This window comes from Numida meleagris, chromosome 6 (assembly GCF_002078875.1).
Source record: "Numida meleagris isolate 19003 breed g44 Domestic line chromosome 6, NumMel1.0, whole genome shotgun sequence".
Lineage (NCBI taxonomy): Eukaryota > Metazoa > Chordata > Aves > Galliformes > Numididae > Numida > Numida meleagris.
Window position 1 is genome coordinate 12,082,791 of NC_034414.1, and position 24,549 is coordinate 12,107,339.

Sequence of the window (24,549 nt, forward strand, 5' to 3'; positions counted from 1 at the left end):
CAGTTTTGTGCTACAGCTCAACTGTTGGTACTCCCACAGATTTCAGATTCCTCAGCTCAGTCTTCTGTGTTCCTTTACTCTCTGAAAAAACATCAGTAAAAACACTTCTCATCTCTAAATTCTAAGGTTTCTGCGTTATGTTTCTTTTGTTCCAAGGCAGTGATTAGTACAACCAAACCCTGGTTGCAGGATGAAGTTCATTACTGGTGCATTATTGTGGCTCTATTTGCTGCTACATAGCATTAGAGCATCTCCTAAGAGAACATCTTATAGCATCACTCATTTGCATCGTCATAGTGTGCAGATGGTCACAGAATGTAGGCAAGTGGGAACCAGAGCAGGAGGAATACACCCTGCTTCAATTTCTTCTCTAGTGCTAATCACGATGCATTTGGGTTAGTCTTTTTGTTCTGAAGCCTACAGCTCTGGGTAGCTGTACCCAAAAATGTAGCAAGGGAAACATAAGGGAGCAGCTGCACTCAGCAGCATGCCAACTACCAAGTGACCAGATTTGCCCATAAAAACTCCATAAAATATTACTGCGGCTCAGACTAATGACAATTCCTTTCTGTGCAGAGTAGATTTTCTTTTGAAATCCAGAAGGTTGGCATTTTGATGCAAATAGGTCTGTTATTAAAGAATGACTGAAATCCATACACTTCAGCAGATTAGCTATTAATACAATGCATAAACTTACAAAGAGGAAGCAACACTTTTTTCCATTTGGCATACGCAATTTTATTTCTGGATTAGTTGTGAGAGTTACAGAATTAAAATGTTTAAAAGTTTAACATGTGTACCCTGCCAGACAAACTAATTGGCATATTGGAACAATACTGCAAATAAAATGAAATCAACAAAATTGTTTATCTCCATATAAGCACAGAGTTCTCAGGAATGTAATTGTTATTTTCCTGTGTTACAGAAAGGAGGACTTCCAAATGTTGAAGCAGCAAAACTTCAGTGCAAAACTGTTAAGCCAAAGAACTGTAAACTTTGGATCTCATTAGTCCAGGTAAGAAAAATCTAAACAAAATATGAATAATCATATATAGACTGGCAGATACAAGGAAACAAAAGAGAGAACTGCATTTGCAAGGAGACACTTTGACAGTATAAAGAAATGACTAAGTCTATGACTGTAATCAGACTTCCTTATAGTCAGGCTAATATAGATTTTATGGTCTGGAGACAATTTCTTAATCAGAAGACCATCACCAACAGTGAAATTTTATGCTGACTACACAAGTCAGTTGTGTGTAGATTCACTGAGAACAAAGTACACAAATACAGACTGTGATTCAGATCCAAATTTTCCACTCCTAAATCCATTATGGACCAATACATACACACATTAGCAAAACTGACTGCACACAGTGATGTTATCTGGACTACCTGCTTGCTATTTAGTTTGCTAGTAGAGAATATTTTTTATACCATATAAGCATCACCAAAATTATTCCAAATAACACTAGGACTGCTGGTGTAACTAGTATAGAGGCCCTTCCACAGGCAGGGTTTTCCCAATCAAAACAATTTACAACCTTGTACATTACAAGGATATCAGTGAGAACACAAATTACCCGTATACATCCCAATCCCCCATGGCAAATCACTATGTACACAGTAAAAACATAATCTTTCTCACACGCAGACTACCCTGTGAATGTGTAACCACAAACGTTGCATGGTGGAAAAGACATCTGTATTCTATCTTTGTTTGTCATTTTGGTGTCTATTTCCAGGAAAACTGCGAGATAATTTTTAATGTTTGTCTTCCAAAAATAGAGAAAAATATGTATTTTGAATTCTCACAGATAAAGCCGTGCTCACTGGCAGCCCTCCTCAATGGACTTTACACAATTTTTTGCTGTATGTCTGAAGCATGATTTCAAATTACTCATATGACCTGAGGAATATGAAGTCTCTAGTTCATTTTGCAGCTTCTAATTGTTCACATTTCTTTCAAATAATGATGTATTTCATGTGAGTTTTGATTTTCTATGAAATTCCAGAGCAGCAGGTTTGTGCAGGGAAAAGACCGAATTTCTCCAATGTAGCCCTCTTTAAAAAAGAGTCCTTAAAAAAATAAGAAAGAAACAAACAGATGCTGTTAGCTGAAGTGCAATGTTTTTGTCTTTGCAGTAAGAACAACTTTGTGTAACTAGAGTTCAGTTGGCCAATTTTTATTTGCATTGTAGCAATTGATAAAACAAATACCACATGCAACAAGAAATCTCACCTTGGTTTTCTAGACATCTATGACTCTACTTACAGCTATTACAGTAGAGAGAAAACATTCACAGTAAACTGAGCCTGGAAAGCATGGGTAATTTTGAAACAAATCAACATAGGTAAGCTTCAGTGAAAACCACACAGTTGTGAACAGTTGCTCAGAAGCACACTGTTGAAAAATACCAAAGGAAACTTGTTCTTTGGACAAGCCTTAACAAAGAAATAATTACATAGTTATGAATTCACAAAGCCACAGCAGTGGTCCACAGATAAGGAAAAAAACATTAGATTAATACTAATTACTTAGGCAGAGCCTATTGATTTTATAGTCCGGCAGATGATAAACCAATTCCGTAGAGGACCTCCAAGGGACATTACAAATACTCATTTTTTTTAATAGGACAGGCATGGCAAAAGCCCAAAGAACACTCCAGCGTGGCAGGAACAAAAGTGGAGCGTAGCATGCAATGCGCAAGCAGGCACATGCTTGAAAAATAACGCGGCCTCAAAATGGACAGTCATGTTAACCCGGGTCTGGCTATTCACCATGAGGGAACACTGCAGTGGCTACAGCTGCAGGAGATACCCTTGTCTGTACACAGGTGCACTGCCTTCAAAAACTTTTCTGTGTGTGTTAGGACTGATTGCTGAGGTGGGGATAGTAGGGCTAAATATACAAAATATGAAAACAACAGAAAAATAATGACAGTTATTAAACATCAAACAATTTTACAGCAGTTTTCAGTTGGTGTTAGTAAAACTATACTGATTTACAGCGACTAATAACTGGTATTCTACAGAGAACAAGAGTTGGGGTTAACAGTGCCTATAAAACTTTCCTCTACCATTTTATTTAGTGGCAAGGATATCTTGAAATCTTTTCCTTTAATCAAGCTACAAAACATTACTCTTGTTTTTTAAACTTTGTCCAATATAATTCAAGTTATATCGACTTGATCATTGTATCACACTATGTCATTGATTCTTATTTCATACCTGCACTGATTAGCTTAAAAACAAAACAAAAAAAACACAAAGCAAAACAACAACAAAAACAATGAAAAAAAAACCCGCCATAGTTACAGATAGTAACTGCGATCTAATATAAAACAAAGGCTGAAAGAAACACCAAAGAAAAAAAAAAAAGCCTGCACCACAGAATCTAACATCTGGCTGTGATGAAGAATGCTTAAGGACATTTGTTTATCCAAATTCCAAATTATGATCCATGGGATCATAGTAAGCGATCCAAACTTGAGATCAGCAGTTTCTCACTCAACATTCCTTCAACTCTAAACCAAAAGTAAAAGCACGTAGTCATGTACAACCAATTTTGAGATTCAACATTTTGAGAACTCTGAGAACCACTGCTGATAGCTACTTACAGCTAACAAATTAGCAACCATGTGATGCAAAAGGGTATATAGTCCACAGTAAATAAATACATTAAAGCATTATCTGTCCCATTAAAAGCAAACTGTACAAACTGTTGTTTCGAGTTTTTTAACCCCCATACAAATAGAGCTTATGCACTTACATTTCATCATCATATTCCTTTGGAGGTGACACTGCAATGACTAAGTCAATCCAATCCTGCAACAGAAACGAACAGGCAAATGTGTGCTGCTAAATGTTGCTTTTAGAAGTGGTTAATGGACAACCACAAAGTATCAGACAGATGATCAGAAAGGCAATCTATTCCTGGAAAGCCACAGGGAACAGGGAACCTAAGGAGGTGTCCCATGCTCTAAAATACAGTTTCAAGATAGAGATGTTTGACTTTTATCCTACAATTGAAGAGAAAATCCACTGGTCTTGCAATAAGCTTTCCAAAAAAAAAGTCATTATAAGTATCGTACTGTATTCAGTCATTTTAGCAATTAATACAGTTCTTGTTGAGAACACATTAACTGTAGCCAAAGTGCAGTACTATTTGTACATTAAGAAATCAAAGATTAGATAAGCTGTTATCAGAGTTCTGATCAGCTTCCAAGTAGTTTTCAATATTAAAGAGAGATTCCACAGATAAATATACTACAGTCACTCAGAATGTAACGTGTTTAAGCACAAATCTTGACGTGTGGCTAACTGTCATAAAATTCTGGAGTAAATTACAGGCAAGACCTTTCAGAGTTGCTGTATACCAATATCATCCAAGATTTCAACTCACTTTGGTAGCATGGCATACTTGTACTTTTGACATTTTCAACTTTACTTCTATTGCTGCGACAACATTGTGAAAGAAAAGTACACGCCGTGAGAGTTACAGGTAGAATGGAAAAGCATTCTCACATACTTACCCCACCCATGTTCCAAGCGTTTGCCAGAGTTGCTTGTGCTTCTGCCAGCCTGCTGTCAATTATTATCTTGCCATTAACAGCCAGTATTTCATCCCCTTTTACTATGCCTCCTGGTGACAGACCAACATGGCGTGCATACATGTTATCAAAATAATATGTGACCGTCTTCTCTGTTGTGTATTTATGCAGTACTGAGTATAATGAATAGTGTATTAACTAAAAGTTAATTATGCTAAAAGTTGACACATGGGTTTACCACAGGCAAAAACAAAAGGAATTAGTGGACAAGTCACACTAATCTCTTGTTGATCATGAGCTGTAAGAATCTAGTTCAGGAAGATTTTTTGTAGTAGCGGTTTGCCTGCCTGGGTAATCCATCCTTACTCCTTATAAATCATGGTTGATTGTAGTCTGCTACCATTATTAAGAGCAGCATTACTTAAATACCTGAATGTCTAAGTGGTGTTTGTCAGGGCTTTACAGGACTGCTATTCCTTTCCAAAAGCATGTGTCATGTCTAGTTCTCTGAACTGATTTTGATTTGCTAATCTAGAGTGAAGCACAATCATCTAATTGGGACTTGATTTGAGGAGGGGAAAAGATGTATGGTAAGGGGACAGCCTCAGCTATAAAGAGAGGCCAACAACAGTGACAAGTCAAAGAAAAACAGAGCACCTGAAAAAGAAATCAAGCGGCTGAGAGATTTTCAGAGAAAAAATGACTTGGACTTGGCTGTGGTTGGGACAAGGTCATAGAAGGCAATCTGAGGAGATGTCCTGTCTATCTACCTGTTCATCAACAGGGTTCACAAGGTAAGGATCAGAGAGACCGGCCCACAGGAGCATACCCTCCAGGTATGCATGTTCTCATGGCTTTCAGAGCCAACCTATCAGAAGGCTCTGGCCTTTAGCTGGATTTGGGGAGTAAAGCCAGATGTTTTACAAAACAAATTAGCATCCGAAGTAGCATTAAGAACAAAGCTAAACACTGTAGCGCAGCTATTAACTAGTATCTGCTTTGCATGTTAAGTCCTACAAATGTAATTGTTTTGGAAGTGTGAAATAATGGAGACCAGATTTAATTTTCTTTAATTAACAGAATGAGTAATTTTTTTTTATATGCAACTGGAAAAAGAGGAATCCTTAAGAAGAGAAAAACTCTACATTTTTGGGCCACATTATTACAATTTTTGCCACAATAAACGCAGCAGGAGTATTTCTTAAACACAATGTCTAAAATTTACATAATTATCAGTTTAAGCAGCATCCTTGAAACCATCAGCCAGTGTAAGTGCAGCAGCACTCAAATCCCCCATTGTTACTCACCATGTTTGTCTGCAGCACCACCCTCATAGATAGCGGATACAACTATCTTTCCAATTGGAGAATCAATTCCTCCCTCAACTGCAAGGTCTAATGATCCTTCCTATTAAACAAGAGTTTTAGTTCAGAAAAAGCTGTGAATTTTTGCTTAATCTTCCATTCTTCCCAGTAAAGGTATCTGTACATGAAATGCTTATACGAACCTGTTAAGTACCAGTCAGTAAGACAGTATTTACCTTTTTAATGCGTAAGAGACGTACATCTTTTCCCACAATCTGCTCTGGAGTAAACTATGAAAAGACATCATTGTTAGTTATTTCCACCTCAGCAACATAAAACAATTAAGCTGATCTATGTAGTTGACTGGTAAAAACGGTCCTCTGCCTCCTCTAAAATAGTCTTAGAGGAAGAGCAGAACACTGGCTAGTTTTTTTCCAGTAAGAAAGCTCCCTTTCATAAGGTCTAGAATAAACAAACAGACAAGGCCCAGCAAACCAACAAGAAAGAATATTACCCCTCCCAGTCCTCATAATCAAGGATGTTAGTTTTTTTTCTAGTGTATATTATATTAAACTAAGATATACGAATTCTCTCCTTACCATTGAATGTGGATCAAAGTCTTCCAAATATTTCTGGAAGCCCTGAGAATAAAATAAGACTTAGTTACAGAAGCATGCGCATGAGCCTCATGTTTAACATACGAACTCCATTTTACTTATTAATGAGAAAACATAATTCTGTAAGATAAGAAACAAGACTGCAAATGGAGAAAAGCACAGAAAGGTAGCAAATAGTCTGTCCTGACAGTCAGAAGAGATTTTAAAACCTTACAGTAAATCAGCAGATAGAACTGGCCACACTATGGAACAATTTTGAAGAACCGTTTACTACTCTACCGGTTCCTCTCTACGCCTGACAGAAGTGGAACAAATTTATCACAGGCAACTATGTTCTGCCATGCTCTTCTACGTAACTATAGGGCACTATTTCACACTGACAGAAGTGATGCTGTGATTCGCATATCACCAACACTGCTCCATGAAATCTAAGTTGGAGGACCAGACTCTTTCAAACTCCTTCTCTCCTCTTCTTCATGGCATTTCAGGGAGTTGGCTGCATACCATGAGCAAACAAAGGACAAAAAACAGTTTTGTTTGTACGCGGTTCTGCAGAGAACTGAGAGTCCACATCTTATTTAGTATTTAAATAAGGATTGCTTGCACTGCATTTGCAGTGGAGGAGGACAGGAATCTTGTGGGGAAAAAAAAACAATCATTAATGAATTTAGAAAGTATATCAGTATTACAAACACTTTTTCTAAACTGAGAGAAAAACATTTTACGATGATAGCTACCTAAACAAGTAATAGATTGAATAGCTGAAATTGTAGAGATCGCTGGTATAATGGCTGAAGTAGACATCTATGGTCCTAGAGCAAACAGCTTAGAGGGAAGAACTCCAATCTCAGCCAAGCCACTCATTCGCTATGTAATCTAAAGCAAGTCATTGAACTCTTTGCCCCAAGTCATCCTCATGGAAAACAGATGTTGCCCTTGAAGAAAATTTTCCTGGGAAAACCACTTTTAAGCAGGAAAAAAAGTAAAACTTCACAACAAAAAAATCTACAAATGAAGAAATTATGTGATCTGGATTCAACAAATGTAAAATATAGCCATGATAAGATGAACGCATCCTCTGATCCACAGCAAATCTTCCCAGAAACAAGCATCATAAATTCACATAGACAGCGCACACGATATGCAAGCAAGGGCTAATAAACCAAGCAACACAAACTGGAAACCACAGAGCTATTCCTACCTCCTGCATATTGCAGGGGGAAGTTATGAACGTCCTTGACAATATTGTCAATTATAAGAACTTTCAAAGGAATAAACATCTGTAGAATACAGAACATTAAATTGTTTGACTACACTGAAACACATATCTGTCTGGACTTCTGGATGAAAGTTAAAGCTATTGGTTTGAGTGGGAAAATAATTTTTTAAAAAAGCACCTAAGCTAATGGCAAGCTTACTGAAGTTTCTAGCATCTATAGCAAGTAAGAACTGATTGAAATAAAGAGAAAAGAATAATTAAAACATACTAATATTCATTTTCAACCAAACAGTCTCCAAGTTTGATTTGCTATCTCAGTTGAATCCAGTTTTCCTTTCCGACCTGAGCCTTCAGCTCATGCCATCTGAAGTCACCTGAATCCTCAGCAGCGGGTCTATTCACAGAAATTCATCTTCTCAAATGGACACCTGAAGGATCTTATTAAATTAGCACATGTGTAGGGAACATATCTTGTCTGGGGGAGTTTCTTGGTGGACTAATAGAAATTTTAAATATTTGACATTTTGCCAGCATTTCACATATTAATTTGGCTACACCTACGAAACAACCCTAATTCATTATTTCCATAAGGATATATCATGGTTAACTTTGGAGTTGTCAGAAGATAATTTTTATTTTCCTTTTTATGCATTACAATTTCACTTATCTGGAAAAGGTGCCTATGTAATGATTCTATGTATTAATTGATCCATGCTGAATATCAAGAAAGACTGAAACTAAACAAAAGAAGGAAAAAGTCATGATGAATCCTCATACTTTACCAAAGGTTCACATCATGAGCTTACAACTTTGCCTCAACACTTCCATATGACATAACAACGCATATAACTTATCTTGCACTAGTAAAGCTGTTTTGGACAGAAAATAGCTCCTTTAACAGCAACCGAGAAGTTAAGAACAAAGTTCACTTCAAAGCACAATGTATTAAAACACAGAAGTCAACCAAAGAGGAGGAGATGGAAGTTTCAGCACTATGGTTATTTAAAGCTGCACAGAGGAAAGCAGTAAGTGTAGTAATATGGCAGAAAATCCTACATAATATGGAGGAAAGGCTACATGAATAAGTGCTTTCCACCATCAGTTCCTCTGATTTTCTGCCAACAACTATGTCATGATAATAGCTTTATTTGTTAAACTCAGAAAATATTTTATTACTGAAAGTACTGTAATTGAGGGCTAAAATAAACAAAAAAATCCTAGGAATATATTTAACAAAAATCACCCAATCTCGGGACACTTACCAGTGTTCAGCAGTCTTAAATATTGCACCATGTAAGCTGCTACAAGATGGTTCAACCTGAAGCTCCCTGTCTAGGCTACAGGAGCCACATGCACACTCTGCAAGTTTACCAAGGCTAGCAGTTTTCATGCACTAGTGCTGTCTTATGTCCTCTGTTTTAGAAACCGAGCAACAGGATTAGAAAAGAGAGTTTAAAACCTACAACCAGTCAAAAGAAGAAGTACCACACAAAACATGGAAAATGTTATTTTACTTGTTTTTTGTTAGATCTAAATGATGAATTGTAAACCACCATCCTTTTAAACATCTCTTGTGGCTGCAAAAGAAAGAACATGGCCAAACCAGATATTAACTTCCTGCTGTAGAAAAGTATCACCTGTTAACAAGTGAACTCACTGGGTTTTTTTTGCTCTTCTCAGGACTGTATCACACTTGCACTTTTTAGTATGTGTTCCCTACACAACTTCAAATGAGAGAAATCACATACAAAATGTTATCAAATACAAGGAGGAAAGAATTCTTAAGGAACTACGTATGTAGTGTATATTTCCGTATCCCAAAACTGTTCAGCCCCTCCCCACCCACTTAAAAAGAACAACAACAAATAATAATTATTTCCTTTCAACACAAATGGTTTTGGTTTAACTAGGGTCAATAACTAACATCTCTGATACTCCATCTTACTAGATTGTATCTAAGGATCTGTTTGATACACTTTAGCTGCAGTCCTGCAGAATCAAGCTTCACATCTTGCAAGGAAAGCTTAAATATTCACTGTTCCTTTCAGAAATTCTGTAGCCAACCACAATGAAGCACAGGAGAGAAATCATTCACAATTGCATCGAAGCCATCTAAGACATAAACAGACATTTGTGATAGCTGAGAGAGAAGACCAGTATCCATGTTGGTTTTGCCCCTCTGAAAACCCCACCACTGAATCACAGCCATCCTCCCCTGTTCTCTGAACCAGAACTTAACTAGCTTTGCCATGAGTGTATTTCAATTCACTCCAGCACTACAGAGCCACACAGTTGAAACTGCTTTTGACCCAGAGAAGCTCTGTGCATTCAAGGCCACACTGAAGGTTTAATTCCTATCCATCACTTCCCTGTTTAGAAGTGAAAATAATTTCGTTTCTATGAAATGTTAAAAAAAACTGGAAATCCTAGCCTGAATTCAGTTACTATAAAGACTTAAGCAACAACAGAGTCTTCAAAGCTCCCAGATAACAGGAAGGTTTTACCCATTCTTGCACATACATATATGTATATACACACACATATACATATATATACACACACATATACTATTCATACAAACACTACATATATAAAAATTATATGTATTTATATACGTTGAGAATAGGATTCTGCAAGACAGAATCCACACAAATGTTACTGTACATTCTACTACTGTGGCTTCAGATGCTGCCAGCATGAATAACTCTTACAGCATTAAGACAGAAATGGAGTAAAGAGGTAACTAGTCTACAAAGACCATTTACAGACAGATGTTTTTCTCAAAGTCCTATCAGAATATTACTCCCAATGAAACTGTGATCTTCCAACTAATGTAAGGCATTTGAGGAATCAAGATTACTGATATCTGAAACATTTTAGCAGTCTTATGATCTGGACAACGTGCACGGATGCATAACAAATGATAAGAAATTTCCCTATGGAAATGAATCCTTCTGCCAGTTTGTCACACTAAGTTCAAGCAATGACAACAAACAAAGCAATATTTTCTGTTTGTATCAAGACTTCCTCATCACACAAGGGTATTACCCATTTTTTCATACTACTTAATATTTTCATACCAGGTATTTATTTTTCAGAGTTTGGTTGTATTAACTGTAGATTATGATTTTTACTCTCTTTAATCCTCGTCTATAGAATTTCAAATTGCATAGAAGTGATGAATTTCTAAACATAATTAAAATGGAAGCTCCTTGCATACAACTGAAGGAAGTAAGTATGCTAGAGGGATCTTTATCTTTTTTCAAGCTCATCCATCTGCCTTATCTTGAGTAACTTACAAAATCTGCTTTAATTATTCATTTCAATCTATTTATAATAGAGAAGTTTCACAGCAAATATGTCTATAGGAGAGCTGATTACTAGGTAGTGTTTGAATCTTTTCAACCTGTAATTTGGAAAGTAGAGGAACAATCATAGAAGAAAGGAACAAAAAAATCCATCCCATTGTCATGAAATACAGCTAGGAATATTGTGCAGGTCATATATTGTCAGATATAGCATAAACTTTTAATTAAATGAATGAAATGCAAATGTGATGCTTTGCACTACCTAGAAAGCTCATGATACAATATACTGCCCTACAATTGTAAGTGTATATACATGCACACATCTACACGCATATATATAATTGACACACAACACTAATGGTAACAGAACAAGCCACAATTAACCTCACGAGTAATGTTATAACTACTGATTCATCCATCAATTATCATAGATGAAATTTCTGGGCTGATAATTGGGAGTAACCACCTGCCATAACAGTATTTCTCTATTTTCAGAAAGCCATGGCTTATCTTCCCTCATAAATACAGTTCTTGAAGACACTATATGTTTGGTCCAATAATACTTACCCTAAGGGTTTCATCTTCATTTACATTTGAATCAGATATTGGAAAAAAAAAAAAAAGAACCTAACTGTGACTAGACTTTGTAATAACACTGCAGTATCAGTTTATCGAAGTCTAAGATACAAAGATATGTTTTTTCTCTACCAACAAAAGAATGAGATGCATAGATACATTTCAAGTATGTTTATGACTATTTACAGAAGAAAAAAAGTCAGCATAATAAACTTTTTACTATTTCATTTCTGATAAAAGAACCCACGAATTATGAAAAGGCAAATCAACACACAAACAATTGAAAAATAACATCTGCAGACTCTTCTACAGAGATTAAGGCTCTACACTCTTCTGAAATTATGCACCCCTGTACAAAAACTGTCACTAAGAGTGACTCTCAGATCATTAAAAACTGGAAAAATATCCTTTTGTACTTACTATTAGTGATTTCTTGAAAATCTATAAGGCTTTTAATTAGCAGAAAATGCGATAAGCACTACTTCTTTGAGAAGAAGTCAACAACAAATCCCACAGTACTATAACATTCATAAGAAAATAAAAGCATTAAAAGGCTTACCAAGGCCTCTGATTTGATAGTTGGCCTGACCATAAGGTTTGGGTCAGGATGAAGCATGACTGGTTTAGAAATTATTGGTACCCCTGGATGTCGTTGGGTAGGCGGACTCGGAGCAAATTGCTACGGGGGTTAATTTAAGAAAATTACGATTTACAGCATAATTTATGATAAACCATCATTTCAACAAATACTCCAACATAAATAGTTCATAGCAATGAATTTAATGGTACTAATACAACAAAAGGCATACACAAGTATTTCAAATAAGATACTGACAAAGTTAACAAATGAAAGCACAATTTCTCTAAAATACAAACAACAACTTTCTCCCTTAACCTTTGGCTTCACCAGCAAGATTATGGAAAAATCTCATCTCTGCTTCTGGCATTCATCCCATTAAGGCTATGAACTGAATGAGAAACTACAGAAAAAATGCTAAAATTGAATGCAAGAAGATAGTGAACCTGAAATGAAATTGTAACTGATCAGTGGCTAATTGGATTTAAACAAGATGAAATTCACTGCAGTAATTAGCTTCCCACATAAATAACTTCAAGATAACTTAGAGTCAAGAACAAAGGTTAGCTATGCTAACTACCTTCCCTTGACTCCACAAAGTACAGATATCCAGAGGCATTTGAAATCTAATCATCCAGCACGTACTAGCTACGAGACTGATTCCACACTTCTTACTCAGTCAAAACTCTCACTGACGTCAGGCATAGTGGCATTCAAGTAAAAAGTTCAAAACTGAGCCCTGTGGGTTTAGTTTCTGACTTAACCCCAGCAACTCTCAGCACACTCTTGTCAATGTTTCTCATCGGAAACGTGCTCTATTCCAGATATTATTCATATGGTACAAGTTCTATCTTCTGAAATTATTTGAATTGTTTCCAGTATTTTTTTTTTTTTTTTTTAAATAGGGGAATTTTTTTTTAAGAATTTTTTGAACCAGTTCTTTGGAAGTTCCTTAATTCATGTAGACATCTCTCAATTAATGTTATTTCCATCTCCCTCCCAGGCCCCACCAAATATATTGTTACTTTCTAATTACAGAAGAGTGAGAAGCTTCACAGATTAAATTTGTTAAAGTCACACTGGAACTGGATGATTTCTCCTAGATTTGCACAGCTTAAAGAGAGACTTCTCCTGAGTGCCTCAGAATGGGGAAAACTGACATCTGGCCATCCTGAATTAAAACCAGTGCAAAAACTGATCAAATCAATTTGGTTCTTTTCAGGAAAAAAAAAAAAAAGCTTACTTTGTAGCAGCCATTATGTTTAAAATACAGCTCAGTCCCTGCTCTTTGTCTGTCTTGACAGAAATGCACTCTTGCACACTCAGTAACATAGGGACTTTGCGTGGAACATGCAAACTTGGACTGTATATGGCTGAAGGTCTGAAATACAACGTCTTCAGATCATTACACTACCGGGCATTAGGTGTCTTGTAATGCAGCAACAGATGTAGATATATGACTGCAAGTGCCAAATTTGAAATAAATTAGCCATGCAGAGCAAAATCCTTGACATTTCCTTTACATCAGCATCACATAGGAAGTTCATAAAACTTACATTCATTATTAACAACACACAACATACCAGTGGACTGCTTGACACAGAAGACACTTTGCCAACGTGGGAGGTGTTTCTTACAACCTAAACAGTAGCAAACTTAGTACTGGGTTCAGGTAAAATATACAGTTGCTAATAATTTTATGAAAGAGATCGGTTTATTCCAGGTATTCTAATAGCTAGTTGCCAAGAACATATGACAGGAAACTTCATTCCTTTTGTCAGGTATTTGTTAAGAGCTGAATTTGTAATAAAATGATCTAGGGGGAAAAAATAGCACCACAGAGAAGATTTACAGTTTTGAGTAATATTAGCAAAATCTTCTTGGTGGGCAACAACTCTTCCTTAATTTTTGCTTTGGCTGTCATAAATACAGGATCTTTTATTGCTGAAATCAATCAAAATGTTTTTGTTTTACTTGTGATGTTTTTTAAAAAGAGGCAAGGAGAAATTGTCCACCTTCTGATTCTACTATCATGTCTGATACCACAATAGTAATACTAGATTATTGCTAATGCTAATAACTACATGTAAACAAAGCAGCTCTGGTTCAGTATTAGTATTTTATTAAGAGCTTAGTTCTTTCCTCATATACGCTGCTAATTATATTTAGTGAAAACTAACCTATCGTTATTGAAGGCTAGGTAATTTTTGTTTTGTTATCTGATGTGTTTTTCTTTAATTACTGATATTTTCCTCGAACACATCGGGCAGTGAGAAACTACCAGAAATATATATTGGAATACGTGGGTTTGAGGTCATATCCAGTTTGGCAGCTCCTATATTACCTTTAAAAATCTGAGTATTTTCTGTTTAGCATTTAGTGCGTGCACATTTATTTGTAGATAACAGGGAACGCTTGTTATCCATAAGACCATCTGACATCTCCATTTCAGTGGATCTAGCATATTCTTGGCACTTCAAACTTGTAAACGACATAAGAGGAAGCACTATAAGAGGTTAAGTTTATAATGAAATATACATAGTTCACATCAAGGCAGTCATTTACATAAAAATAATCTCCCAGTTTCCCCCAAGAACTGATAAATTTGCATATCCTTTCTCACTTTAACTGAAATCATGCAAAAGCAGAAGTCTAGTATTTCCAAGTAAAAATGCAACAAACACACACACACAATAGTGCAATCAATAAATCCATGCAGGAGAAAAAACATGTAGGAAAGAAGTGATTACACATGACCCTCTTTTGCTGTTTGAAACAAATAAAAGAAGCTTTTGCTACACAAACTGGAGTACACAAATCCCATCACAGTGCTTTCCGAGAGGAAGTGCAATGCTGGAGCTGCCATTTCTCTCCTAGGCTGAGATTTGTCACAAGATTTCTTATATGTGATCCTCTTTTATACTGAGATTGTAATACAGTTGGGATATTTTCTGAACAAGAAATCTCTAGCTCCTGTGTGTCTGTAAAAAGTCAGCAAACCTGATTTACAGAACCATTGTTCATTTAAAATTATTTTACTGATCATTCATGCTGTGTTGAGATTTTGAAAGTCTGGTCTTCTGATTTCAAGCTAATTCTTTTCTTCTGATCTTTGCACCTAACAAACAAACCTGATAAGATTTTAAACACTTGAACAGCAATGATTTTCACTACACAGTGAATTTTCTCAGACTTGAGTTAAATTTGCTGCCTGATGTTTCTTTTTTTAAACACTCAAGTCCAAATATTCTTTTTAACTAATACATTCTGCCCAACATGTTTGCCTGTGATGGGTCTGCAACACATGCGGGAAGGACAGAGCAAAACTTAAATTAGACTTAAATTACAAGAATAAACAAATAATAAAACAACATCTGGATTGCATTCACTATCAGACAACAGACCACTTCATTCCTTTTAATGTTGCAAATAGTAGGCTGGCAGATCCAAAAAATGAAGTGAGTTATGGATCTGGGGAGGGAGCCCAGGCAAGGGAATGGTAGAGGCACATGCATCCAAACAGGTAATGAGGTCACCTGGGAAGCTGGTGATACTGTTAGGACTGGACCTTTGGAAAGTGGAACATTCAGTGTAGGAAGTGGATGAGCTGATGATACTGGAGTAACAGCAGGTGGTGGTGGTAGTGGTGCCACAAGTTTTTCAATTTCATCTAAGTTTATATCATCAAGATCTGTGGTATGAAGCTGTAGGCCACCAGCAAACCGTTTCATTGATGTGGCAGAGGAAGAAGCAGAAGGACGTCCACTTGCCAACTATGCGTGAGAGAACAAAAACCTGCCTTACCAGTTCGTATCTGCAACAGCTCTGAAGAAATTAATGGCAAATCCTACAGCACCACCCAACCTAACTGCTCCTCCTCTGGAAGCTCCTGGCTTCTTGCACACAGAATGTCCATAAAGTGTTTCTCTGGAAGCTTTTTTACATATCAAAGGAAAGCAACTTAAGTCAGGCCCTGAAGTTTCAAGTCATTAAAAAAAAAAGAGAGAGAGAGGAGAAGGGAACAATCTGCACCAGATCACGATAGAGAAGAGGGAAGTAAATGCAAGCAGCTATCAAAACAAAACAGCTTTGGGTTCTATCAAATCCAAATCTTTGGGAAGCTCTGGACTTCGTAATTTCTATTCATCAACACAAGACTTGCAAATTCCACAATTCGAACAGAATAAGCAGCTCACCTCCCAGAAAGCTAGGAGAAAGTGTTTATAGGTACGTGGAAAGATTGCATATATGCTGTTAGAGCTGCTAACATTTCATTTAGACATTTATCAGTGGTGTGCTTTAAGTATGTAAGAAACTCCAGTTGACAGATGCAACTCAGGAAATACTAAAGAGAAATAAGCTGCTCTACAGACACATGCATCTTAGTCTAATCTGACACCATTTTCCCCAAGTAGATTTCTGTTGACATTCTTTGAGATACCATGTGCCTTAATCACTTTTTGGTACTAAAAACCATACACATTTGTTTGACAGAGTTAAACAGATCTTGATTGCTGTTGTACCCAAGTAGCAGTTCAGGCCTGTAGTACCTGAAGATAGTTCAATTGCATCTACTCCTCAGAAGCATTCCACCTTTACATTTTATGAGTGTAACTGCTTAAAGTGGTTTAGTAGAAGAGCCATTACAGAATAATTATACATAATGTAGAAGAATTGGTGGAACAGAATACAGAGTGTTTGTCTCAAATGAGGGTAGAGCTCTGCAACAATGACTTTAGTCCATAATGTTCCCTCCTACTTTCCAAAAAAAAAAAAAGAGGGACAAAAATCTGGCAGAACCCATGTAGCTAAAGTTAGGTAGTTAGAGAAAACTCAGCATAATCCTTCCACCATTTTGGAGACCTGCACTGAAGAACCAAATGGATCCAATCCTACAAGTAGGAAAAACAGAAGACCAGCTATTTTTTTCAGGGCTGCTGCATATTGACCCGCTGGATATTTGTCTAAGAGGGTTCCCCAAGGGTCCTCTTTGTGGATGTGTGGTTGCAATTGCTTGGGGTCCCAGGGGAATTCAGGGGAATTGCAGTGTTCTTCCTGAAAGCAGCTGTGCTTGGAAGAAAGCCAATACAGCAGGATGGTGGGAAAGCCTCTCTCCACTCATGGAGACACGTAGCTCTAAGGCACAGTCCACAACTTTCTTAAGTTGAGGGGATTACTTAAAACAAGCAAACGAAGGAACCTATTTATTTGAGAGGTTTTTTTTCTTTTGTCATTCTTTTTAATCTGTCACTTTATTAGTTGCAAATTACTACTTATACTGTGATTGCAACTCAAGTAGGCATTAAAGAGGTCATTAGTAATGCTCTTATTTGTATAGAATATTACAAAAATACAGCTGGATATTCTACTCTCATTTAGTAAGTTTTATTGGCATCATGTTCTACCTATCCCAAAGAGTGCTCATGAACCAATTCAGTTGTTTATTTTGTAGTGATAGCATACTGAAATGAACAAAGCAGAAACACTAACACTGACCTTTAGCAAACATCATCATCCCTGCCAACTATGGGAACATCAAATGCTATAGAATCATAGAGTCATTAAGGTCGGAAAAGACCTCCAAGGTCATCCAGTCATCAAATATACATTGCCATTCATCAATTGCTGGCAGTTTATTTTTCCCCTTTCTTAGAATGAAGGCTGAGAAGGAAAGAACAAGACTTTTTTTTCTGTTACATCTGATAAAAGCTGTTGTTTTTAGGAGAAAACCAGTGAATTATTTTGAGATCGTGCAGCATACAGAAAAGCCAGCATTTTACCTCAGGAGACTCATTTTCCACAGAGGAAATCTGTTCTAACCGTGTCTGACAAAGTCTTTCCACCCAATGCTGCACCTTTTCTGATTCTTCCAGATCTTCTCGTTCTGTTTCAGATACCTTAAGCATATGACCAGTGCATTAAAGAAAGATTGGAGATACAGTTACAGTACAAGGATTTCAAACTTATGATATGCCATTTAAATTAGTTTTACAACTAACTCTATTTTTCAGAATGACTTCCTATTCTGCTGTCTTCCATTAAACTCATCACTAAACGTGGACACAATAAATGCAGTTTTTGCCTCACTTGAACAAAAACTGACTGTAGCAACAAGCAAAATTGGAAGCAGAGTTTTAAAATGAAATGCAATTCATTTTTAAACTTCATTATCTTTTACAATTAAAGAAGTTCCCTACTCAGATACTTCCACTCACTCAGCTCATTTTCCTCCAATATAATTTTGCAACTGATAGGAGAACATAACATACCTCCTGCACAAGACGATTTATTTTCAGTTGTTTTTCTTTCTCCAGCATTCCTTCTTTTTCTTTGGCAAGTCTTTGCTCAAACTCCATTTCCTTTTTATTCTTCTTCTGTTCACAGAAACTGTCACTTTTTGACTTCTTTTGCTCTTTTCCTTTCTGGGAATTATTATTTTTTTTAAGCTAGATTTCTACATAAGCTAAAAACATGGCAAACTTCAAGCTCAGTACATGAGCGCCTGCCTTGAAAATTGAATTACAGTGCAAGTATGGAGCTGGTCTTTCAGACGCAATTCTTAACTGCATTTCCTCAGCAATTTGCTAGAAATTCAGCCTCCTTTAGATTGCCTGTACGCAGCCATTTAGTTTATAGAAAATTTGATAGTTCAACTTACTTCTCTGCGAAGCTACAACCGTAGAGCAGATAGGCCCACTACAAAACTTCAAAGAGTCAAACAGTTTTGATAACTCTCATTAGTTTGTTTGTTTTGGTTAGTTATCATCTCTCTTTACTCATTTTTACATCAGTATGAGACTGACTGCTTTCAGACGCTCATGTACACATAGACATGAACACACTATGTGTAAAAAAATATGCTTCGTACATCCTATACACAGTGTTGCATGCCTTAATACAAACTAGTTACTAGAAAGGAGAGGTTTAGATCAGTGGAGAAACTAAATTGCTCTCAGGAAAGAATCCCACATCACGAAGACTAAATAGTCCCTACCACCAGCAGCAAAAATCTACTTGTGTGTGAAGTAATACTGTACAAAGCAATTTTAAAATGTTGCATGCACAATGCAACTAAAGGGCAAGACTTTTCATAGTCTTTTAGAAGCCTGTGATCCTGCTGGATGAGTTCAGTGGTCAGTTGACAACTGCTCTGTGGTTAAGTGTAGCTACTGTTGGAAAACCAATAATATTTGGAGATAAAAAAGAAAACCACAGAACAACCTTATGTCAAACGTCTAGCTTCTCATGTTTTAACAACATTCTGTTGGCATGTTTTATTCAGGGCTAGTTAGCTTGTTCTTTAATAACAATTTTTGATGAAATGTTATCCTCTAATAAATTAGAAGATACATTTAGTGCTATCTATGAAATGTAATATCCGGAAGGTGGCAGGTCAACCTGCTACGTATCAACATTTGAAAAATTACTGACTCTAAATGCACGCTAAGCAGTTTACGTGACAAAGAGTTTCAGAATATCAACATCTATGAGACAATCTTAGCCACATTTATTGCATTCAGATACAAGAAGATGACTCATCTCTTCTGTCCTTTGTCCCCACAGATTCAGTTAATTTCCTATTAAAGATATTTTAAGTACAGAGTGAAATTTTGTTTTCAGCACACACACAGAAAATCGATTTGCAATTTTCAGCAGGAAGAAAATTTACCATTTGAATATTTAAAAATATTTCTAAAAGCAAAATATTGAGAACATATTTTCAAGTTTTAGTCCACATTGTGTAGCGGAGTTCAACAGGAACTGAGCTGAATCTTTATTACTATAAGTTATTTGGAGGATCTCTAAATAATCTTGGCCAGCAGTCATAGCAAAGATCATCTATTTGTGTGAAGAGGCTGAATTTTCATAACATGTATTTATATTTGTCAGATAATCCTAACCATACTGGATTTTATATATGTTTCAGGTCCAAGATGACTTACAGTCACTAGCAGTATGAAACGGCATCAGAGTACACTGTCATTTCCTTATTTTTTATTAAGGTTAAAACCATTGGCATTTCTTACCCCCCCAGAAGGTTAAAATAATAGTCATAAATGATTACTCAAATGCTTCCTCTGTCTTCCTCAGAAACTTTGAGTTCTCAGGAGAGAGATCTACGAGCCCTCTTTGACAGTTAGTCCTACCCCATTAAATTACCATTGGCCATCACAAAAATCAAACAACACAAAAGCCTATAATATAACTAAGATATATTGAAGGAAATAAAGAGAACAAAGCAACAGCAGGAATAAAGTACTACTTGGAACTGCAGTAATATTTTAGATGTGACTCTACAGATTTAAGAAGTATTCTATCAAGCTTAAAAGGTTTTCTGATATTTTTCCTCTCTGTGTGCAATTCGCGTGCCTCAAAGCCTTTTGCCTTCAGCACTCTCACTGGGAGATTTGCAAAAGCGTAACTGGGAACTGCACACTTGACTTCCATGGAATTTTTGCATCTTTGAATGCTTTTATTGCTATGGATTTATTTACTATTTTGAGAATTTCTGGACCTGTGCTGAACAGCTTCTGCAAAGTACACACTCAATTCTCACTGCAGCTGGCAGGTTTTGAGAAGTTCCAAGTGTTCAAAAAGAATACATTCCTAGGTGGATATATCTGAAAAGCATCTTAATTTCTATGTATTAAATGAAGTGGAAGAGAAGAAAAGAGAGGAATTAAAATTCAAATGCACAGCAAACAAGCTCACTTATCACACTTTGTACCTTGCGGATTGTGGGAAATTTTCCTTCATATCGATAAAACCATCCAAAAGCTACAGAAAAGGTAAAGGAAAAGTTGTGTTTTTTTTTTTTTTTAAAGAAAAGTCAAGGTCCAGTTTAGATCGATCCCTGTTGATACATATAACTGGTTAAAATTTATTTGGAGGCGCAACAAATGTTCAATATTATATGACAAGTACTTAAACCTCTTCTTCATTAATTATGCTAACACATTTAGTCACAAATATCCGTTATTTTGCCGATACACACCTTATATTAAGCAAAACATACGCAACAAGGAACCATCATACAGAACCATACAGCCATATGCATTGCTGAGATTTCTGAAGTCAAAGTCCTACTTTAAGGTAACTGTAACAAGCCTTATCAAAAGGAAAAAGGTATTCAAATTAATTCAAGCTTGCAGCAGAACACAGCAGTGTTTGGGGAGACAAGAAAAGCTCAGTTCCCCACAATGAACTGTTTACAGGCAGGTGCATAAATATAAATATAACAACATAATCTAGAGTTATAATTTTATGTAGTAAATACTGACAATACACAGAGTTCTCAATATAATCCATGTTTCTGTAGGATTGACATGTTTTGTATTCTTGTCAAAGTACCTTTAGAAAGCAGTGACAGCAGCAATATCATAACCCTTCGTCATACCAAAGGACCACATATACTGCTCCAGCAAACCCAGATGATTGTTCAGTGTCAAGACTGACTGTCAGAAGGAAGCGAAACATAGGAAGGATCTGAATCAGGATAGGAAGTTAAGGCTGAGTGGCAAACCTGTTTGTCCTGCTTCATGATCACTTCATCCATGTCATCTGTTTCAAGTTGGTCATGTGCAACTCCCCTTAAATCTACTAGAGAAACAAAGGAGGAAAGGAATGAGGAGACAGAAATGACAGCTTAACTGAAGATTCCCATGAAATAAAGAGACCAGCAATTGGTGGCTAGTAGCTTTCATGAAATAAAAAGAAATTAGCAATGAGGTGTCTTGCCTTAAAAACATAAAAATAAAAAACTTATTGAAGTCCTGCCCAAATCAAATCCTAACTTCCTCTAACCTCAAAAAGCAGTTAGGATTTACAGGTGACCAATTAGTCAACTCTGCAATAAAGATAAACGTGCAGAGGTTGGCAGCTTTCCTGTTAATAAGCCATCAGAAGTCCTGAGATGTCTAGCTTCAGAAACAGATAACAGCCTTCTGTTGCATGGCCACCATGGCAAACACTGTCCAGAAGAGTCAGAAAACTAAATGGATAAAACATTTCCCCCATCTCAGTTTCTCGCCCATGAAAAGAAAACTGACTTGCCCACTCACGCAAAAAATAATGCAATTGGGTTAGGCAATGACCCAGGTTTCCCTTAAATTATGTAATACCTGCTCTACAAGCATTTCCCACTACTTACTTTGTCTAATATCATTTTAGTACATCCTCCAGACATCGTCTACAGCTCCCAACTTAGCTTCTTAACTGAAAATTAAGCTCCAAGCACCTTGAATTCCTTTCAATAACTTACACTTCAGGGCAATTCCTCATTGAAAAGTTGGAGTATACAAAATACATCCTCTCAATCTCTCAAATAATTTTGATGCAGACTGCCCTGAGGTATCAAATTAGTTTTCAGGCTCTGCAGAGTATTTGTTAAAAAGTTGTTGCAATAGATGAAAAAAGACATGAAAAGGAGGACAGAGAAGGAAATAAAAGATTAACAACAGGATCCATATCTAGAATTTTCTGAAAGCTAAACATTGCATTCATTTATTTCAAGCCAAAAGTAGGGTTACCAAACAAAAATACATAAAACTGTAATCTCCATCCTTCATAATACTTCAATTAAGTAATTAACATAATTCTTCAATTAAGAGTGAGGGATAAGGAAAAGGTAGCATTAGAAAGAGCACAAAGAACATTCATTCACTCCAACTCCAACTGCAAATCTTGTATTAGTTTTTTGTTTTCCAGATTTACCTCCCAAGGCCTCTCACTAAGTACAAAAATGTTAAGTTAATTACTGATATGATTAATGTACAAAGTCAAAGCTATTCCCAAATGAAAAAAAAAAAAAAGAACACAAACATTTGTCCCTTACTCCTTTCTTCATACCTTCCTTTTCAGAAGTAACAAACCTATGACTTTTTACAAATGGAAGCAACCTTTAACTTACTATGAGTAACATCATCTTCATTGAAGTAAAACCTCTTACATGTATGTAATTCAGCATTTCATTATCAGCTTATGCACATGCATGTACAATCACATATATAAAAATATACAAACACCACTTTCATTTGGACATATAATGGAAACCACGTGTCCACTGATTCAAGAACACCTCCATTAAAAGGCTGGCAAGTGAAACACTGAAACAAAAACAGCAAGGAATGGAATGTACCTGAAACCCGAACTAAAGAGATTATGATTTAACAGTAATTCCTTACTTAACTTTTTGGTTTTTTTCCTCCCTGCAGCTGATTGTAAAAAAAAAAACATGATTGTTTAAGTGGCTGCAGAAAATGGGAGCTGGGTACCTGCTACCTAAAATCCATTACATACGATTTTCACATGCTTCCAGTCTTCTGAAAATCAGTGATCACTCACCCAGCTTTAGACATATCTTTAGACATAGACATATAACTCACTGACGTATCTGAAACAAATAAGTTACCAAGGAACCAGACTGAAATCAATTACTTACCTTTATGTTTAGAACGAGGGGCAGAGTGCACTTCTGCAGTTACAGTTTTTAGAGGTTTGGGAGGCTCTTTAGGCCCCCAGTCTTCTTCCCACTCCTTTTTAAATTTCTCTTCCTCTGCTGTTATCCTATATGGAAAAAAAATGCGGCTATGAATGCAAAGTATAAAAAACAACATAGACGTAAATTCACTAGAATTGTTTACTTTGCAGTATATTTCGGTTTGGTTTTTTTTCTCCCTTTAAAATAAACCATCATAAAATGCCCCTTGCACCAAACCAAAATCCTTTCAATGATTTAAGTGTCACTTTTTGAAGAACATAATGACTTCTTTCTAATTTGCTGGAAATATGTTCAAACAGTAAATGTGCATTTACTCACACACTCCAGCATTTCAGATGGGAAAAAAAAGCTATTTTAATGTTATCTATTCATGGTCTTTGGCACCTCAATGGCTATTAGGATAACTTGTAAACTGTATCTATGTAAAAAACTCCAATTTCCATATTAAGGTAAGACTACTGTGCATTTGTTTGTATATATGCCTTCAGATTTTAAGCCAAGAGGAATACGTAACAATACTACCAATCTTAACTGAAGTCACAAACTGTTTCTCTTTTTTTTTTTTTTTTCATTTCACAAACTGAAGTACATATTAGAAAAAATAGCCATCTTTAACTAAAACATGAAGTGACAAAGCATCTACAACATGCCTAGAGTCAAAAGTTCCAGTGGTAAATATTTGTTTGGGTCTTATTTCTATTTCTTAGTTCCATTTTCATGATTGCTTCCTAAACACATAGTTTTAGGCTACACTAAAAAATGACTCATTTGACAGCAAAGTATAAATATTATTGAAACAAAACACATTAAAGTCAGCATTCTAGAAGAACAGTCACACTGCAGGAAAGTGCAGTTCATAAAACAAGGAAAATACCTAGAAAACACCTAGGAAAGG

At 36.2% G+C, this 24,549-nt stretch overlaps 2 protein-coding genes across 6 annotated transcripts in view; both read right to left on the reverse strand.

Annotated features, from left to right (window-relative positions):
• Positions 714–24,549, reverse strand: part of LOC110401110 (harmonin-like) — a 46,520-nt gene continuing 22,684 nt past the window's right edge. For 2 of the 5 annotated variants that reach the window (XM_021401813.1, XM_021401817.1), the window contains exons 14-22: positions 23,595–23,719; positions 21,678–21,754; positions 12,137–12,256; positions 6,457–6,498; positions 6,094–6,147; positions 5,861–5,960; positions 4,536–4,645; positions 3,773–3,828; positions 714–2,079 (exon numbers count right to left, since the gene is read on the reverse strand). In XM_021401813.1, coding sequence (XP_021257488.1) covers positions 2,067–2,079; positions 3,773–3,828; positions 4,536–4,645; positions 5,861–5,960; positions 6,094–6,147; positions 6,457–6,498; positions 12,137–12,256; positions 21,678–21,754; positions 23,595–23,719 — 697 coding nt within the window. In that variant the 3' untranslated portion in view covers positions 714–2,066. The remainder of the gene's footprint in view (positions 2,080–3,772; positions 3,829–4,535; positions 4,646–5,860; positions 5,961–6,093; positions 6,148–6,456; positions 6,499–12,136; positions 12,257–21,677; positions 21,755–23,594; positions 23,720–24,549) is intronic. The other 3 variants (XM_021401814.1, XM_021401816.1, XM_021401815.1) reach the window with 3 other exon arrangements.
• Positions 12,977–21,671, reverse strand: LOC110401112 (harmonin-like). Its single transcript, XM_021401818.1, has 3 exons — positions 18,424–21,671; positions 17,935–18,051; positions 12,977–15,927 (listed from the first exon to the last, which is right to left on the reverse strand). Exons 1-3 carry the CDS (start codon positions 18,508–18,510, stop codon positions 15,493–15,495), a joined length of 639 nt encoding a protein of 212 aa, XP_021257493.1. The 5' UTR covers positions 18,511–21,671; the 3' UTR covers positions 12,977–15,492.

Excerpts from the sequence above, each read along its gene's own strand:
- LOC110401112 (XM_021401818.1), bottom strand. The coding sequence starts at position 18,510 with ATGGAGTTTGAGCAAAGACTTGCCAAAGAAAAAGAAGGAATGCTGGAG. Across the intron at positions 18,052-18,423 it reads TAAATCGTCTTGTGCAGGAG|GTATCTGAAACAGAACGAGA; the intron begins GTATGTTATGTT and ends CATATGCTTAAG. Across the intron at positions 15,928-17,934 it reads TGGAAAATGAGTCTCCTGAG|TTGGCAAGTGGACGTCCTTC; the intron begins GTAAAATGCTGG and ends TCTCACGCATAG.